The 20,469-nt window shown below is 38.0% G+C and overlaps 1 protein-coding gene across 2 annotated transcripts; it reads left to right on the top strand.

The window, feature by feature from the left end:
- Window positions 1-967: 967 nt before the first annotated feature.
- Window positions 968-20,265, top strand: LOC106050690 (uncharacterized). 2 transcript variants are annotated; one of them, XM_056017142.1, is made up of 7 exons: window positions 968-1,082; window positions 3,909-4,210; window positions 7,291-7,356; window positions 8,816-8,892; window positions 10,887-11,028; window positions 13,073-13,221; window positions 19,217-20,265. In XM_056017142.1, exons 2-7 carry the CDS (start codon window positions 3,925-3,927, stop codon window positions 19,268-19,270), a joined length of 774 nt encoding a protein of 257 aa, XP_055873117.1. In that variant the 5' UTR covers window positions 968-1,082; window positions 3,909-3,924; the 3' UTR covers window positions 19,271-20,265. The 2 variants fall into 2 exon arrangements, with proteins under 2 accessions (XP_055873117.1, XP_055873119.1); XM_056017144.1 differs by lacking the exon at window positions 7,291-7,356.
- Window positions 20,266-20,469: the final 204 nt, after the last annotated feature.

Genomic DNA, 20,469 nt, shown 5'->3' on the forward strand with positions numbered 1-20,469 from the left:
CCTATGCTACCTCAGTGGGCTCCGCACTGTCTTAGGCCCCACGCTAATCCTAGGTGTAAATTATGAAGTTAAACTATTTTATAACTTTTAACAGATTTTTCGCGGCCTCCTAATTTACTAGAAATTAAAAATCTTTTGAAAACTCATACAAATCTCCTGAAATATATAGACAAAAATGGTCATTTTGGGGTGTCATTCAATATGGAAAACGCCAATCCTACGCGCGATTAAAAAACGGCATTATGCAATGCCCGTAATTGTGGAATCTAGTGAAAGAACCTTCTCGCGCCTCAAACTAATGAAAAATTACTTGAAGTCAACTATTCTCGTAGATAGATTGAAGCATTTGGTAATTATTGCTATTGAGCGTGATCTATGTAAGAAACATAATTATTATGATATACTGTATGACTTCGCTACACGCAAGGCTCGTAAAATAGTTCTGTACTTAGAAAAGAAAGAATAAAATGCAAAGACGAATTTATTTCCTAATACAAACTCTTAACTTTCACTTATTGCCCGTATCCCTACCCAAACTTGGCCATCGAAATCCGTTTCGAAGAGGGCCCGCAACGGTTGTTTTCGGCCCTGCTATTAAGTGACGGGTGAATACAGATTACATTACTTGTTCTCCTCCCCCCCCCCCCTCTTTTTTCGCCCCTAACAGTACGTGGGGAAGAAATAAAAAAAAGAGTGATCTTTTCATGACTTCTTGGTCACAACGGTTAAGTCCGGCCCTGCTACTACTACTTATACTACTTTTTCTCCCCCCAACCCTTTTTTTTTTCGTTGGGTAACTCTTGAAACTGGTTAAATGAAATCTTTTATCGTAGACCCCCGATGGACATCTCATAGACCCTCAATTTATTTTTTCATCTTCGTAGACCCCTTGGAAGTCTTCATAGACCCCTGGGGGTCTATATAGACCACTTTGGGAATCACTGTTCTAAATGAAAAATTATTATGGGAAAATCCGATTTGTAGTGTTCACGCTGCCATTTTGGTTTTAATTGTCTTAGAAGAAGCTTAGAATATTAGCGTGTTCAATAAATTTATAAACAAAGTCTTAACAGGAATAACAGGTAGGCAATAATAGCTGGTTTTCAATACATTCACTTTAATGTATACAACAATCTGGATGGCTGCCTGGTCGTGAGGTTTGCGCGCTGGACTGTCGTTCGGATTCATCGATGGTCGAGGGTTCAAATCCTGCCCGCTCCCATCCCCCGTCGTCCTGCGGGAGGTTTGGACTAGGAAGTAAACTATCTTCAACTCTGAAGGAACATCCGAAACATGTAAAACATTTAACAAACATTTAAACAATCTGTGATTTATACGTTATAGAGAAAAACTGCAAAGGCGTAGTGAGAGATACGTTCGCCCGTGGCAAGGTATATAATTGGACACCCCCCCTCTGATTTTCAATGAACATCACATAGAAATAGAGGCTGCGTGTGGAGCCCCTCCCCTGAGGGTGGCGCCAGGGGCATCGTGCCCCCCTTGCCTCCTACCCTCACTACGCCTCTGAGTAATGAAGCTATTCCATGGTCCTATAAATCTATTTTTAGCTGAGGGAAGGGGAAGAAGCCTAAAAGGTTTGTTATGAGAAATGGTGCACTATTCTTAATTTGTTTAGATCCAAAGGCAAAGCCTTTTTCTAATGATTTATTAATTTGTTCTAACCTTAAAATTTTGTAGATCTAAAGATATTCAGGTTACACAATACAAATATAACAAGAGGTGTTTCATTCCACTGAAAAAAAAAATGTTAATATATCACTTTTGTTAAATGAAATTGTATGCTTCGTTAGTTTTTTTTTAACGGGCCCGCAAGGAGGACAGCTGCTACCGAAGTTTTGCAAAAGGTCAGGGCTAGAATGTATATTATTCATATTTCCAAGAAACTCCCAAAATGTATTAAACAATATGTCAGTGTAATGTAAAAGTATAGCTACCTGGGTGCAGTTATCTGGGACAAATAGTTTTCAAACTCGACTTTAAAAAAAATCGATATTGACTGACGTTACAAACATTAAGCCTAAGAACAACTTAAGACTTTCAAACTTACACAATGTAAACCGATTATAGTAATCAATTATGCTGTATGCACGATTTAGATCTAAAACTAATTGAAACTCAAACATGAAGTCATGCTTTAGAGAGGAAAGTGTTTTTTGCGTCCAAAATCATTCATCTTGCGATCTATAGGGCAGATTGTGTAAAGGTTAGCTGTTTCTGTGCCTTACGGTTAACGAGGGTGTCATGTGGCCAACTCAATGACCAACCGCCTTTACCTTTCCCCAATTAATGTCAGGCACAAATTAGAGTTTGGTTGACTCAGAGTTCCCAAAATTAATTAGCTAGTCTTCACCATCAGCCGCAGAGCCTTCAAATGTTATTGTTTTTTATTAGGATTGACCATTAGTAAAAAAAAAAAAAATTAAAAAAAATAGCTTGAATCAGCGTTTCTCAAACTGCCGGGGGATGTCTTATATACCGTGTCGCACGGTACTGATACCTCAATTTATTTTTTATGGCATAAACAAAATGTTATAGTTTCATTTTAGTTATAAATCCGTTTGAATATTAAAAAGAAAAATATCATTATTACCAAAGTTTCAAAAATTAAAATCATTATTTCCGAAGTTTCAAAAATTAAAATCATTATTACCGAAGTTTCAAAAATTAAATTAATTATTACCGAAGTTTCAATAATTAAAATCATTATTACCAAAACACTTTCTCACTTTTGATTACTAGCCAAAAGGGGCGGGGGACGGCGGGAACGTGAATTTTAATTTAGGAGGGTACCTATAGGGTCCAGAAAGTATGATTGACTAGAGCCGTTCGGGAAACTCGGATACGGTACACAGATTATCGTGATAAATAAAACATGCAAAATAAGAAAAATGGTATGCCACTAACAAAATAGAAAATAATACATTTAAAAAATAGCTTACAGTAAGTGTATCAATTAATTTGTATCAGTCATGTAATTAAATTTGTAGTAAGCCTCAATCTATAAAGGGGAATAATTCAGCTTATACCACCACTACAATCAAGTAGTATTTCTTTCCCTTGGAAATAAGACTAATTTAGCCTATACTACTACTTTAGTCTACTACAAAGTAAGTTATTACCAATAGTTAATTAACTAATTAATTTTTTTTTATTGATTATTGTATTGTCAGGTTAAAGAAATAATTGTGCCAAATTTCAGCTTGATCCGAGATTGGGTGTCGTGCACAAACTTTTGGCTAGATAGACCGAGTGAGTCTAAATAAGCTTTGTCAGAAGAAAACTAAGTTTATAGTGAGTGAAAGGGAGAGCACCGTTCAATAGTTTCCATGTCTCTCAATATTGCAAGGCTCATCTCCTTTAGCTTAGTTTTTTTTTTATAAGATAAAATTAATTAGTTACGACTAATTGATTAAAAGAAATGATTATTTGTGCACTGATTGATGTGTTTTCTTCAACAATGTATCCGTGAATTTAAAGTGGGAGAAAAAAAAACGTGTTAACTCTTTTCAACCGTAATTATATTCCTCGTTCCGATAAAATTATTTCATTTGGCTCATTTGTGTTTCACTATCCTATGGTTATCAGAAAATGTTATATTTGGTATCGAATTGTGTGTGTGTGTGGGGGGGGGGGCATTTGGGGGGGGGGGGGAATGCATGCTTCTGTTACACAAAACTAACTAAATTTTATAACTCCAAAAAAAAAAAATCAATTTATTTTTATGGGGTTAAATCAACGTATGCATCGTTAATTAGAAGAGAAAGAGTTAAAAGAATTCGTTCAGACAGACAGACAGAGTTGATATAAGCTTTTTTTTTTTTTTTTTAAATTAGTCTGTTAGTTAAAAAAAAATGTTTCTACAATGTATCTTTTTTTTTTTCTTTTAGTGATAGCACAACAAACATGCCACCAAGGGGTAAATTAAAACAGCAAGATGATCTCCGTCTCCGAAAAAATCACCTTTTATTGAAGAATGAATTAGACGCCTTGAAGATCACGGACTTTCTGTATGAAAAGGATATATTAGACAGAGATGATATTGAAAGAATCGAGTCAGGAAGGACTACGATGGAAAGAAATGAAATTCTATTGAGAAGAATATCAAACATAGGTCCGGAAGGTGCCTTTGACATATTTTTAGACTCCCTGAAAGAAGATTATAAGCATCTGTATGATGCACTAGTTAAAGGTTAGTTGTTGTTTTTTTTTTATTTCCTATGTATCAAACTTTCACTGGGTCATTATTTTCTCAATGAGAGTATTGAGAAAAACGTTGGAATATAATTAATTATTATAGCTTTTATATAGCGCTACTTTCATGCTTATAGCATGCTCAGAGCGCTTTGGTCCAATCTCATTTGTGGACCAGTGGGGGGGGGGGAGGGGGTATCTAGGAGTTGGTTTTCCGTGCTGCCTTTAGGCGCTCAGTAAACACAACACCCCTTCTAGGTAGCCAAGACAAGCCAAGTTCAAGCGCACTTAGCCTCTCGACCACGCTTCCCATATAAGTCTTGAGCAGATGTGTACAAGGCTTAGATCAAATCATTCTGTCTGCCTGTCTGTCTGTCTGGTAAGAAGTTTGTAGACATCAGTTCTACCAAACACATTGTCGGATCAAGTTAAAACGTTTCACAATTATTGATATGAATCAATAAAAGTAATTAACTAATGAGTCAATTAAATTCTGATAAATTATTTTTTTTTAATAATAACAAGGATAACTGTTCATTCAGTATTCACAGATACGGCTAAATATGTAGGATTTGGTGTCCCACTTAGATAATTAAACACGTCATTTCTCCCACACCCTATCTTGGATAAATTTGAAATTTAATACAATTATTTATTGTAGCTAACAAAACACGAATCAATTGAAAAATTAACCTGTTTGTCTATTAATTATTGGTAATGAATTATTTTGTTTGATATCGAATAGGGAAAATAACTTCGACATTATTCAGAGATATACTGCAAGTATTCTTTTAATCCAGCATTATCTCATTCAGATATTAGCCAATAAAATATTAATCTTAATGACACAAGTAATATAGCAAAATAAACTTTCCAATTTTACTTGTCATCAAACAAGATGAGAAATATATGGCTAGTTCAAGGAATCGAACCCACGACCTTCGGGTTATTATCGCCGATCAGCATAATTCAACTGAGCATGCAACAGTTTGCCTGGCTCTGCCAGGAAAACCAATGACTTAGCAGAGTTTGAGTCTCTAATTAACATCAACGACTAGATTGGAGACAGGGCTCGTACAGCGATTGGGCCCCACGATGACCTGCTAAGTACCGTCAAAAAAAGAAACAACGAAAACTAAAACTCTATCATCATATTACAAGGTCCTCAGGGCTCGCAAGGACCTTCCTTCAAGGAACAGTAACAGGAAAAAACAAGAATGAGTCAGACAGAGAGAGCGAAGGGAAGACGCCATAAAAGAATGGACGGGCTAGCATTGCAAGAGATTATTACCACGGCTAAAGACAGAGAGGGATGGAGAAAGAGGGTCAACAGATCTTGTGTGATGCCCTAAAGGTCAAACAGAAATAGGTGAAGGTGACTAAATCGACACATGGTAACTCATAGAGCGTAATTATCTTCACTTTAGAAGGAACCCCTTTAACTAATCAAACAAGATGAAATAAACCAGGGGCTATCAGCCTGAGAGCCGCAACATCCTTGGGGCTAGATTGACAATTTGTTAAGTTCATCGAAAATATAGATTTTTTGGTCAATTCTGATATGTACAACTTCACACATTCATCCCCCAAATGGGGCCCATGAGTTTAGCCCTCTCAGGCCCCTCAATTTTTCCCCGTACTGGCCCCATGAGGTTTCCATCAGGGCTTCATCTGGGCCCCCTAACTGAACCCAGACTCAGCCCTAAGGGCACCCGTTTGGGCCAACGTTGATCCCCCAAATGGGGCCCATGTGTTTAGCCCTTTCTGGACCCTCAATGTTTCCCCGTACTGGCCCCATGAGGTTTCCATCAGGGCTTCAACTGGGCCCCCTAACTGAGCCCAGACCCAGCCCTAAGGACCCCCGTTTGGGCCAACGTTCATCCCCCAAATGGGGCCCATGTGTTTAGCCCTAGCAGGCCCCTCAATGTTTTCCCCGTACTGGCCCCATCAGGGCTTCATCTGGGCCCCCTAACTGAGCCCAGACTCAGCCCTAAGGGCACCCGTTTGGGCCAACGTTCATCCCCCAAATGGGGCCCATGTGTTTAGCCCTTTCTGGCCCCTCAATGTTTCGTACTGGCCCCATGCGGTTTCCATCAGGGCTTCAACTGGGCCCCCTAACTGAGCCAAGACCCAACCCTAAGGGCCCCCGTTTGGGCCAACGTTCATCCCCCAAATGGGGCCCAGTTTACTATTTTTGTTGCTATTCGAGGATAGATGTTGCAGACACTGAATTAGAATTGAATTCAAGCATTTTAATTGTCGCAGCATAAATATTTTCAGCCTTATAAACATCCACACGCTCTCATTCATAACGAATCGTTACGCCTGGTCATGTTGTAAGGCTCTGGACTGTCGTCTGTAAGATCAGAAGTCAATATTAATAGTCACTTGTTTATTAAGACACTAGTGAAGTATAAGGCCCGCCACATAAAAATGACCATGTACATATATTGTTATATAGTATACAATCCAAAACATGCTTATGACAAACTAGGTGACACATAATATGAAATGCCTTGGTTCAGTTCGCAAACATTAATGATTTGCAATTACCCGTCTTCCTCCCCCGCAAAGAACAATCTACAATCTTCCAACTAAGAACAGGACACACACCACTATTAAATTACCACCTGAACAAAATAAACTCCACACAACTACCCCTTTGCAGACATTGCGCCCACCCCTTTGAAACCGTAAACCATATCCTCTTTGAATGCCCCTCCCTATTCCACCTTAGGCAGACCCTACTTCCACTACAGCCCAACATAACCAACACCCTTTACGGCAGTGCTGAACAGCTGAAGAAAACAGCACACTTTTTTTCCTTGGCACAGTCTGCAAAAGAGCTCACAGCTCAGCAGCAATAAAGCTGGCTAGAAGAAGAAGAAGAAGAAGAAGTAATTACCCGTTGTATAAAATACTGGATTGATTTCCATAACACATTTGTTTGATTTCCTACATGCATAGCCAAATGCAAAGTAGATAAACTAATAACTTTTTTTGTATGAAATGGCAACATTTTTTTTTTATTAAAAACTTAAAGTTTATATAAAAACATTACGATATTGTTGTTTACAGAACCCACTACACATGATCAAAAAGCCGTCGAGGAAAGCCATTGTGCTACATCAAATGCAACAGGAGGTATTTGTTTCTACTATGAATTATTATATGTTTGGGGAATACTTTTGTCTAAACATTTGTTTTATTAGTCTCCCCGAGCCGTAACTAATCAGTATCTCTTTAGTTTGTTAAAAATCAATGTTAATGTTTCTTCCATAGCGCCGTCGCGTCATTGGTTTCTGTCTTGTTCTAGATTGTTACCCTAATCAATGAATTCCAAACTATAAGTATTGTACCATTACACGATTGTCAAATTTTATCTTAGTGTAACGGAACTTTTGTGTTTATGTTTTTTTTTTATTATTATTTATTTATGGAACTCTTCTGTTGCAGCTTCAAATCTTTCCACGAAAAAAAAATTGATTCTTTAAAACCTTAAAGAAAAGGTGTTTCCTTCACAAAGCAACAGTTTCCTATCTAGGTCACAATCGTCCATTTCAATCGTTTGAATATTTTTTCTTCTAATTAATTTCCCATGTGATCATGGGCTGTCTCTGTCTCCTCCAGAGCTATACCTGGGATGTCTTGAGTACATGCGTGTAAGGGCCATAACCCGTTTTCAGTTTTGTCAAACAAGGCTAGCCGCTGGTTATCTCACCTTGGAGTCAAGCCCTGTTCTTGATATGGTTATAATGAATGCACAAGCACCTTTGCTCAAATCTCATCGGTAATTTACAGCATTTAGTGTTCTTTCTCCATTTTCCCTTCCCCTTTACCAAACCGTAATGTTTCCATCATCATCCATTTGCCTCGCCTTTACCTAATTTATCCCCCCTTGCTTCCTAATCATAGACATAAATAAATATAGACTGGCCGAAGGAAGTAACTTCATGTAACTTGAAAACATGTATATCTATTGTATTCGGATTTCCGAATTATGATAAATTGCATTATCTTCATTCTCAGAGATTAAACAAAACTACACTGCCTCCTTATTTACAATATTGTAATAACTTAAGTGAGGCAACTCAACGAGGACATAGACGTTTATTTACATGGAGACATGACAAACACAAAGGGGCATCTGCCTTGAGTACAACATCTCCATATTGGCTCTCTACTTGGGCGGAAATCGTTAGTCTCTTCATGTCAACATCCTGTTCTAGTTTGGTTACTAGAAGGGCGCATCTCTGCACTAGCCTGGATGGTGGTGCGCATGGCAAAGTTATAACAGTATATATAGGTGTGTGACTGAAATAGATATGAATACTTACTTTTTATACTGCTCATAAATGCTGTATAATAAAATAAAAAAATTGCAAGTCACAAATTTTCGTTTCATAAAACTCTTTTATCGGCCAGTCTATATTTATTTATGTCTATTTTCCTAATCCAGTTCTGCTTTAATTCCCCTTTGTTTTATAATGCTTTTTCTATTTGAGAACTCTCTAGAGATACAGCTTTTGAATGAGTGATTCGTTTTTTTAGGCTTTCTTTGATTACGATGCTGGTGTGTTTATCTTTTAAAATAACTTTTCAGGAAATGATCGGCATATAATGATTAGCTACTGCCACGCTGATAAAGAGATTGTACACAAAATCTACCACAGCCTTCAAGTAAGTCTTAAGGATTAGAACACATATGCCTAATCTAGATAGTGTACAATCGCGCTTAACATTTTAAGGGGAAGTGACAACATCTATTAACCCTTAAAGTGCTGAGCTGTTTTACAATGAGTGCATATAAATGGAATAACAATTCTGATGTTTAGAGGCTAATCTACCACACGCGTTTAAAGGGTTAATGAAAACATTATCATAACACCTAGCATCCTGGCTTTTTATTTTCTATTTAATCTTTGCATGAGGTTTTTGGGCTTCTTAAAAGTACATTAATAGATCTTCATTTAACTTCAGGCGAGTGATATCTGGATGAACGCATTTTAAATGTATTTAAAAAAAAAAAAGAACGACCTGAATTCGAATGTTTGGGCTAAAGCCTTCTCAGGCTTCAGCAGCCAACGCGGTAACCACTCTGCTAGCGAATATTGTATAGTTATCCATTGTTCCTGTTTCATGTTTGTGTTCACTAAGCCTCAGACGGAATTCTATAAAGGGGACTAATTCAGCTTATACCACCACTTCAGTCAAAAACTATTTCTTTGTCTTGTTTGAGATACCAAACAAAATAATTTATTACCAATAGTTAATGAACTAATTGGTTAATTTTTTTTTCAAATTGATTCTCACGTTTTCAGGTAAAAGAAATTATAGTACACAATTTCAGCTTGATCCGAGATTGAGTGGTGGAGAAATAGCGTGTACAATCTTTTGACCAGACTGTCAGACAGACAGAGTTAGTTGATATAAGCTTTGTACATATTTTAAATGGTAACGAGGATCTTTTGCTATTTCATCTATTCTATGTTTTCTGACGACAAGAAACAAAGTCATTATATTACTTTCAACAGTATAGATTAACCGTGTGATTGTCAAAAGAGTTGAGCCGAAGGTTCTTCGAGCTCTAGGCGTGTAAGCCTGCTTGAACCAAACCGTTCTGTCTGGAAGAGGTCCAAGTCAATGCCTATGTAAAGCATTGCTATTTCCAATATATCTGGCACTACGGGCGCATGAACTAGAATGCATGGCCAGAGGCCGAGTACACCGGGAACCTCCGCCATTTTTCTATGTTGTGCCTAGCTAACCGTGCAGGACTCGCCATTAGTGTAACGGTCCCTTGAGGAACGGCTCCTGGATTATCGACAGGGACGTGGAAGCTCTCTTTCAACTCCGCACCGTGCAATGGGAAAGCTCTCGCATTCCCTTGGACACTCCCACAGGAGTTTTGTTTTGCTACTCATTTAGCCTAATTACTTCCTCTAGTGATCGTTTCCACCCGAGTGCCACGTTGAGGCAGAATAGCGTACCCGGGGTATGGATTAACCACTCAATTCTATTGTTGCAAACATTTATAGTGGGAGGGGGATAGAGATTGTAAAATTTCTTATTCGAACGTTAAATATGCATGATACGCCTATGCATAACTGGGTCTACTAATCGATGTCGAAAAGACATTTAGGTATATGAGTTATCTAGAACTATTTTTTTTTAATCAAGAGAAAAAGAATATTACTCTTGCGTTGTCAGGAGCAGGGGCGGACTGGCTATATGGGCATTTGGGCAAATGCCCGGTGGGCCGGTACCCGAATGGGCTGGTAGGACCACAGTAAGCATCTCTCTTTTTTTTTTTTCAAATCACATCTGTATTTTATAAGATAAGAGCCTCATGGATGTCACTAAGGCACGTGTTAAATTGTTAAAGGTCGTATAGTATTATCTTACAAAAGGGGCCCTCTGTGCGACGCATTATATATGTATACAGCTATCGATACATTATCAAACTTAACATAAACATAGTGATTTTTTTAGGACAGGTAGACCTATAATTAAATGTCCATTGTATAATATAAAATTTATGGGCCGGATGATAAAGAAATGCCTGGGCCGATTTTGACACCCAGTCCGCCCGTTGTCATGAGATATATATCTGATCTCTTTTTTTTTTCAACTGTTGAAACTATGCATTCTATTTGTGAGATCTATTTCCCCAGAGTCTAGGCTACAACTTGTGGATAGATAAAGAGAAGATGGAAATAAATGTGTTCGAGAGTATGTCTCAAGCTGTTGAGGATTCTTCGATTGTTATTATGTGCATCTCTCAGAAATACAAAGATAGCGCCTACTGCAAAATGGGTACTAAAATATTCATATTTTACTGCTTAAAATATGTTAAAACACTTTCTTACCTCTTAAGCAGGGCCGGCATTATATGGCTCCTTCTGTCTCGGAAGACAATGGATGCGCCCAGAAGAGTCACTGGCTTTGGTTACGTCTTGAGACGGTGCAGAATCTGGAGTGGCTGATCAAGCCAATTCTGGATTGTCGGAGTTTGCCGGCATTAGGCATAGGCAAACTAGGCAGCCTCCTAGGGTCTCCTATTTTGAGACTCTAACAGGACTAAAGTTATTTTGTTGTTGTTGTTGTTTTTTTTTTGTTAATCAAATCCCAAACATTGTGGGTTGCACGCTATATGTCTATTAATCAAGTTCTTACTCTCTATGTATACATCTATTTTTTTAAATGAGCTATGTTAAAACCTGTTATTAGCGGCCCCCGAAAGGGGAAAAGACGCTATTAGTTTTGTGTGGTCTGTCTGTCCGTCTGTCCATTCGTCCCGTTTAGATCTCAGAAACTAGAAGAGAAAATGAAAATCAGACATCATGATATTTTAGATCATTCAAAGTTCTGATGCAACGGTTACTTTTTTTTCTGTTCTGAAAGTAAACCAACTACTTTTTAAAATTATATATGCGAGCAGATTTATGAAAACATTACACCACTTTTAAATGAAAAACTTCAGGATAAGCAAGTCTTATTAAAATGTTCACAAGCTTCTTCATTAATAAATCAAGCTTCATTCATAGATTCGCGCATTGGTAAAAAAAAATGCATATAAGGTCACGATTGAAAAAGTATCAATGGATCACTATAAAATAGATTTTCCATTTATTAACTAACTCATGGAATAGAATACTGATTCAAATGTTGTTTTTGAAAAGAATTTCAATACGAATTTGGTTTCAATTGTAAGTAAAAAAAAAAAACCAACAACAAAAAAAAACATGAAAAAAAAATGTATGCCCGCAGTTTTCACACATCATCATTAGGCTATACACTTGACAACAATCAAAATTACAATAAACAGAGGCCAGATCTACATAGATCTATAGTCATAATACGAGTTCTAGTCTAGATATAGTACATTGTAAATCAAGATTCTAGATCTAGATCTAGACTTAGATATAGACTTAGATCTAACTCTAGATCTAGACTTTTAAAGACTGAAATCTATTCCTAGATCTAGACTTAGAGACTTAGAGCTATTTCTAGTTTGTTTGTTTTTTCTTTTGTTGAAAATGTCGGAATGTAATTTCCAGTCTTGTGCATCGAATCGCAAACGATAATCAGATGAGGAGGGGTTCTAACAACACAAAGATGCGATTTGTCAAATTTTGTTACTCATCAGCCGCCGTCAGATTAGGCAGAATCAGCTACGCCGTGACATTAGGCAACATCAACTTTGCCGTCACATTAGACAGTCTTAACTTGTTACAATAGACAGTATCAACTCGCCATAACATTAGGCAGCATCAACTTTGCCGTAACATTAGGCAGTCTTAACTTTTTACATTAGACAGTATCAAATCGCCATAACATTAGGCAGCATCAACTTTGCCGTCACATTAGCCAGCATCAACTTGGCCATCACATTAAGCAGCATCGACTTCGCCGTCACATCAGGTGGCATCGACTTCGTTGTCACATTAGGCAGCATCTACTTCGTTGTCACATTAGGCAGCATCTACTTCGTTGTCACATTAGGCAGCATCAACTTTGCCGTCACATTAGCCAGCATCAACTTGGCCATCACATTAGGCAGCATCGACTTCGCCGTCACATCAGGTGGCATCGACTTCGTTGTCACATTAGGCAGCATCTACTTCGTTGTCACATTAGGCAGCATCAACTTGTTACTAAAGAGGAATTACAATTTTTAAAAAAGTATGTGCCTTGTTATAGTTCATATGGAGCCACCAAATTACAATTCCCCTAGGACCCCCAAGTACCTTAGGCCGGCCCTGTCTCAAATTCTTATTGTTATTCATTTTAAAAATACTAAATTTGTATATTGATAGAATTTTCTTAATACATGCTCATCATATTTCTAAATTTTCAGAAGCGGAATATACCTCGAATCTAAAAAAAGACTACCTCATAGTGAAAGTGACACCGAACTACAAACCAGACGGTTGGCTCGGGTTGATGCTAGGTCAAAAGTTATACTTTGATTTCTGTGGCAGGAGTCCATATGACACCGTGATGCAGGTAATGCTTAACAAAATGCTTGTCTCCAATACAATTTTTAAAAAATAACACAAAGAAATAAAACGCACAATAATTGAGATAAGTTACATAAATGAATCAAAACATTTTCATACGTTGAAGATTCCTTCAGAAATATAGATTATTACGTCCTAGCCTAGAGGGAGCAAGGAATGAGAATAGAACGGGTTGCCCGAATCAGCTAGAAAAACCAACGACTTAGCATTGATTAACATGCATTACTAGATTGACATGAAATGCGTAGGAAGTAATTATCTTGTTTTGTTTTATTTTTTTTTAAAGTGGCCAAACGTCTGTAATATATAATATAAGATACGAATGGCAGCGTGCTCGATTCAAAGTCATACCACTGGACCTTGGAATGGGTTGTCTGAGTCAGCCAGAAAAACCAATGACTTGGCAGAGTGTCACTGAGTAACATGCATGACTAGATTGTGTTCACATTGTGTTTATATGTATGTGTATGTAATTGAAATATAGAATATATAGAAAAGAGTTCATGTATTGTATTGTGTGTAACGTGCGTATGAGTGTGTTATTAAAGAATATGATGTGTCCAGCGTTTAGTGTTGGCATCGCTTATTGACATAAGCTGTAGTGGTGTAGTATTGAAGGGAAACTCCGATGGTTTTGACAATTGTTGATACAATATCTGTTTTAATTGACAAAAAATGAATATAGGCTTATTACTTACTTACTTAGACTTAGGTCCTCCCGCGCCGTTCGGCGCATTGGGCGGCAAGCTGTCTCCATAAAGATCTGCCACTGGCAATGTCTGAAGCCTCCTCCCACCTGGTGTCCACTGTTCTGAGGTCCTCCATGAAGGTGTCTCGCCAAGTAATACGAGGACGTCCCCGTTTGCGCTTTCCTCGTTTTGGCTTCCATGTTATCGCAACTCTTGGTGTGCGTAATTCATTTTGACGTAGAACATGTCCCGCAAACCTCATGCGACGCTCAGTCACAACCTCACTAAGTGTTCGACTCCCAGTTCGGCATAGGATTTCCTTGTTTGAGACCCTATCTGTGTAACTGACTCCCAAAATCCGTCTCAGCTATCTCTGTTTAGCCACATTTTAGTGTCAATAATAACTTAGTAATTTATGTTTTTCTGAAGTAACTGTTTTACGCATCCAAAACGCTCAGATTTTAACGTCACACAAACCTATTATTTTAATCCATTTTCGTATAACGGAAAACCAAGCAGTAAAGTTTGCATTCTTGTAAAAGACATAGATCTAGGTCTATGCAGTTTGATCTAGATCAGCGGTTTTCAATCTTTTAAACTCGGCGACCCCTTTTTACAATCCACCACTATGCCGCGACCCCCCCCCCCCCCCCACACACACACACACATACAGCAATAGAAGAGTAGACAATATTTAAGTCATTGATTAATATGCATGACTAAATGAATGACGCGTAGGACGTAATCATCTTCTTTTTTGAAGTAACGTCTGTATTATATAAGATAAGAAGATAAGATAACAATCCACATTTTCGATGGTCTTATGCGACCCCTGGCCAATCGTCAATCTACCACCAAGGGGGTCGCGACCCACAGGTTGAGAACCGCCTGATCTAGATCTTATAAGCAAAGAAAAAAAATGATTGTTAAGAGTAAATCTACATGCTTGAGTAAACATGGCAGTGTGTATTACCGCCCCTGACCACTCACCCCAACAAACACTGTCTCGCTTGGTTGTCTCCAACGAGAAGAAGGTAGAAGGAAAGATTTCAATGTGGCTATCAAACTTGAGCCAACGTTTCTGACCTAAGATTGAGGAGACTTTATGAGCAACGCGACACAGAAGACGTGACCCATAGACTTATATATTATACCTAGACTGAAAACCGGAAATAAATTCTTATCTGCGACTGATCGATTCACAGACCTATATATATATAGATTTTTATGTACGTAAACTCTTTTTTCAGGCTCAAAGGGAAGTCGTCCCAATAAATCTTTTCTGTCTTAGAAAAGTAATGATCTTTAGTTTTCAAAGTTTAGAAATAATGAAAAATCATTTCTCGGATATTCACGCAAATGTATGAAACGAAGCCATTTCCTGTTTGTTTCCATTGAGATAATGTTGATGTTCATGTTGATTTAAATCAGGGGTGTCAAGCTCATATCAGCATGTGGGCCACAGTGGAAAGTAACAATCAGTCAGCGGGCCACACCACGAAAAGAGAATGTTTTTTCATTAAATTTTACAAACACTACTGTCACTGCAGTTAAATGCTAAAATTAAGTGTTTATATAATTATTAATTACATTTATTGTAGTTTATACATGCACAGGCAGTTTAGTTTACTAAAATAAGTTGACGTTGTCTCTGTCACTAATAAAGAAAGCAGAAACTGTAGTTCCCCCCCCCCCCTTACCAAAAAAACAACAACCTATAATTACTAGGCCTACTGCAGATGGCTCGTCACTAATGTTTCTGTCCACTCAGCTGAGAGGGTTTGGCAGAGACCAGACCATCGACGTTAGGCCTGAAGTCGTGTGTAGTGGCAGGCTGCAAGGTTGCTCTCATATGCTCATCAGTTAATCTTGATCGTAATGCTGTTTTGTTGATCTTCATTCTGGAGAAAAACTGTTCGCAAACGTACGTACCCCCAAACATCGCAAGAATTCTAGCAGCTGAGCAAAATAAGTTTGGAAACTTCTCTATGGGATGAAACTGGTAGAAATCTGGAACGCCAACATCAGCGTATTTTTGCTTCAGAACAGTGTCACACTGCAGGTCCAATAGTTCGCAACTGCGAACGGAGTGGCAACAAGGAAAAACTGTGGTTCGAGAGCAGTGAATTGCTGAAAGCGGTGTTCAAAATCTTCAAGTAGTCTGAAGAGGATGTCTACGTAGTCTTTCAGGCGCTGTAGTTCAACAGTTATGCTCTGTAGAAAAGAGAAATGAGCCAGGTTTCCACCTGCCAGCTGAGTGCCCCAAAAAGTCAGCTTGCATCTAAATGAATCAAACATCACGGTAATCAGCTGCTTTTTGCCCTGTATTTGTGAATTGATTGCATTGAGATGTTGCGTGAGCTGAGGTATGTCTCTCTCTTTCATTGCCATGAGCAATGCTATTTCCCGTCTCAGTTAAAAAAATCTCTACAGCACTTTTCCACGACTCAACCATCTGACTTCCGTATGATACAGCAACTCTCCGTATTCCGTTTCTAAATCAGCTAGACATGACACAAACTGTCTGTGGTTGAGACCCCGTGCACGTAAGAAGTTCACCGTCTTCACGAGACAACATCCATCACGTTCTTCATTTGTAGACTTTTGCCACAGAGTGCTTCTTGGTGCAGAATGCAGTGTATGGCTGCAAAAGGTCCCGCCAAACTGAGCTGATTCTGTTTATCTATCATTAATCCAACCACACCAACCTTCTCTGAACACATTGATGGTGCACCGTCCGTAGCCACTGAAACAAGTTTTTTCCCACTGTAGCCCACACCTGTCAATACAAGCTTCCAGTTCTTGAAACACTTCGCGTCCAGGGTCGTTCCTTTCATGGCTAGTAAGTCCAATAACTCTTCCACAATGTTCAAGTTTTCGTCGACCCCACGAATGAATACGGCACAGTATGCTGTGTCTGTTACACCAGTAGACTCGTCCAGTGCAATGGAATATGCTACAAAGTCTTTTGCAGCGGCACTCAGTTACTGTTGAACATTTGTCGCTGACTCGGTGATCCTGCTTGCAACTGTGTTCGCCGACAAACTTATGCCTTCGAAGGGCTTCTTTTTTTCGGGGCAGATAATTTCACACGCCTGTAGCATACACTCTTTTACAAACTGGCCTTCAGTGAATGGTCGTGATGCCTTTGCTATCATCTCACTAACAACAAAGCTTGCTTTCACAGAATCTTGACACATGTACCCCATCCCTCCCCATCTCCTTTTCTTTCTCCTGTTTCGCTAGCCGCGTGGCCTGATTAGCCACGCGGCCAAACGGTCGGAGCAGTGATATAATGGTGGCCAGATTCTAGCCGCTATCGGCCAGCGGTAAGAATCAGGCCTTCGTTCACCCAGCTGAAAGCCTAAGCGGTCGGTGGGCGACAGTGACACCTCATTTACTGATTTCTGCAGTTGTAGATCATTTCATGGCTTATATGTGGTCATTGTAAATTTTATCTAATTTTTTTTTAATTCGCGGACGTGGTCGCGGGCCACACAAAATAGTTTCGAGGGCCACATGTGGCCCGCGGGCCACGTGTTTGAGACCCCTGATTTAAATCATCTTATGTACATTTAAATAGATTGATTACCTAGATCTTTCTAGATTATCTAAAAATTGCAAAATAATAATTATGAGACTAGTGTACTTTTATTTTTGATGTTCAATTTCTAGATCTAGATCTAAAAATTAAATATGTTACATAGGTTAGGGTTGAAAAAAAAACTGTACTTCTTTTAACTACTGTACAAAACAACGCCTTGATCCAACTTTGTAAAAAAAGTTCAAGATATTGTTTGTAGTGCTAAACAATCTCCATGTCCAGTCTAGATATAGTATATATAAGTCTATGACATGACAATTTCAAGTTTTGAATAACGAGATAAAGAACAGTTGAAATCTATCAGTAAGCCGAAAGTAGAACTTCATAGTAGAATGTCTCGTATGGTACAATGTATCGTATGGTCGAATGTATCGTATGGTCGAATGTATCGTATGGTCGAATGTATCGTATGGTCGAATATATCGTATGGTACAATGTATCGTATGGTACAATGTATCGTATGGTCAAATGTATCGTTTGGTAGAGTGTATCGTATGGTAGAAGGTATCGTATATAAAGATAGAAGTCAGTTCGGAAGCGCAGGTCAAGTATAAAGCATAGGCCATAAGACATATTCAGGCTAACTAAAAAAACACTTTGTCTGATATCAGGTCACTCAACGAAGTCAGAAAAGTTTAACTCCAACTGGTCGTGATGGTAATGTTTTGAGAGGCATATCTTGTGGGTCATACATATATCTTTTTGTCTAAATGTCCAGACAGTTAGGAACATCTGAGAAAGAAATTCAAAATCGTAGAGCAGGAAGACAAAACGTGTCTGCTTACTAGAGACCATAGAGAGAAAGATTTACAAGTAGGTTTTGAGGCTTTTAACTACGCCGCATCGGGCAATGTACGCTTCAATATATCTTGTGGGAAAGACTTGAAGAGGTCATGATCAAAGCTAATATGATTGACGATAGTGAAGACATTAGAACAGACAACGAAATAGAGCAGTGAGATTTATAACAAACGAATATTCACATTTGACTATTGTAACACCTTTAGTTAAATCACTAAGTTTAGAAAGCCTTCAGGACAGAAGGCTCAAAAGTAAAGTAGCAATCATACAAAAAACACTAAATTCATAATCTTCAAATACAAAAACAAAATTTAATAAAATACTCAGAAAGACACAAAGATAAAGGCACATTCCTCATCCCATATGCTAGGACAAATTTGTACAAATACTCCTTCTTCCCTAGTGCTATTAGAGCATGTAATGGGTTGCCTGAGCTAGCCAGAAAAACCAGTGACTTGGCAGAATTTACGCCAGTGGTTAATATACATGACTAAATGCATGGCGCGTAGGACGTAATCATCTTCTTTTTTTTTTTTTGAAGTAACGTCTGTATTATATAAGATAAGATAAGATAATTCAATTCTGACCTGTTTGGTTTTTAATAATACACATGTCTAGAGCTGCTAGTATTTTTTGGACACTATTTAAGTTGCATAAGGGCTCTTGAGGAGGCTTGTGCCCCGAGTTTACTTTCATTTTTTTTTTTTAAATTAACAAATAGATCTAGCCGCACATATTTATCATTGTTGGTCTAGATCTATTACACATTTAATTAAATAGATTGATCCAAACTATTTGATACTATGACACTTAATGTAAGATTTTTTCAAAGTAATTTCTTTGTATTTTGCTTGTATTTTAATCCCATTCTTTGCCTGTTCTTTAAGGAGCTAGTTAAACAGATTGAAGTCATAACAAGGAAACAGAGCTCAAGTTCTTGATGTGTCGAGAGATTGAAGGGGAATCATTAGGTCATACACCTCGTTTCTTGTAATATTGATCGTATAGTGTTGCATTAACTCTTTCTCTCCTAACTGACGATACCAACGTTGATTCTACCAGAATGTGGTAAATAATTACGGAGAGAAAGAGTTAATCAACTGGAGATCTTGGAGTATTTTTTCCCATGCTGATGTAGCCTTTTTTGTTTTTGTCACGCTATTTGAAGACCTATGTATTGAGCTAGTCCATCGTCCAAACGCAACGTAGATTTATAGGTTAATAATTTCGTTATTTTAGATAGTGCCCAGAGCAACTCTGTCTGTCTGTTAATATGTCTGTCTGGATTCTTGTACACTTTTTTTTTTCCTGCACTTCCCACTCTTGGATCCAGTTGAAACTTTCCACAATTATTATATATATTTATAGCTTTTATACAGTGCTACTTTCATGCTTATAGCATGTTCAGGGCGCTTTGGTCCAATCTCATTAGTGGACCAGTGGGGGGGGGGGAGGGGTATCTAGGAGTTAGTTTTCCGCGCTGCCTTTAGGCGCTCAGTAAACACAACTCTGTGTGTCGAACCTCGAGCCCTCTTCTAGGTAGCCAAGCCAAGCCAAGTTCAAGCGCACTTAGCCTCTCGACCACGCTTCCCCATGTCAATGAAAAAAACATGAATCAATCGAAAGATAAACCGATTAGTTAATTCATTGGTGGCAAATAATTAATTTTGTTTGATATATAGTAAAGGAAATTAATATTACAGTATTGAGAGATATGACATAAAAAGTGCAGTTATTTCCCTAAGATAAGCTTTATCTTTAAAATTTGTTTTAAATTGTATATAATACACAGTAGAAGTTACTCACTATGTATATGCATTCTTATACCAATCATTGAGAGACTGTTTGTATGTATCAGTCTCTGAGAAGAGACCAAGAATTCATCTATGTTGAACTTAAGAAGCTTCATTTAATAAAAGTTTTATTATTCCTTGTATTTTTATTGTTTGTTGGATTATTTCTATTTAACAATTCTTCCTTTAATAAAAATAGCACGTCTATTAACTCTTTCTCTCCTAACGGACGATACCAACGTTGATTCCACCAGATTGTGATAAATTATTACGGAGAGAAAGAGTTAAAAAACGAACGCTTTTATTTATTTTGTATGTCATGTTTACAATTATTTTAAACTCTTCTT

Source organism: Biomphalaria glabrata, chromosome 18 (genome assembly GCF_947242115.1).
Source record: "Biomphalaria glabrata chromosome 18, xgBioGlab47.1, whole genome shotgun sequence".
Classification (NCBI taxonomy): Eukaryota; Metazoa; Mollusca; class Gastropoda; family Planorbidae; genus Biomphalaria; species Biomphalaria glabrata.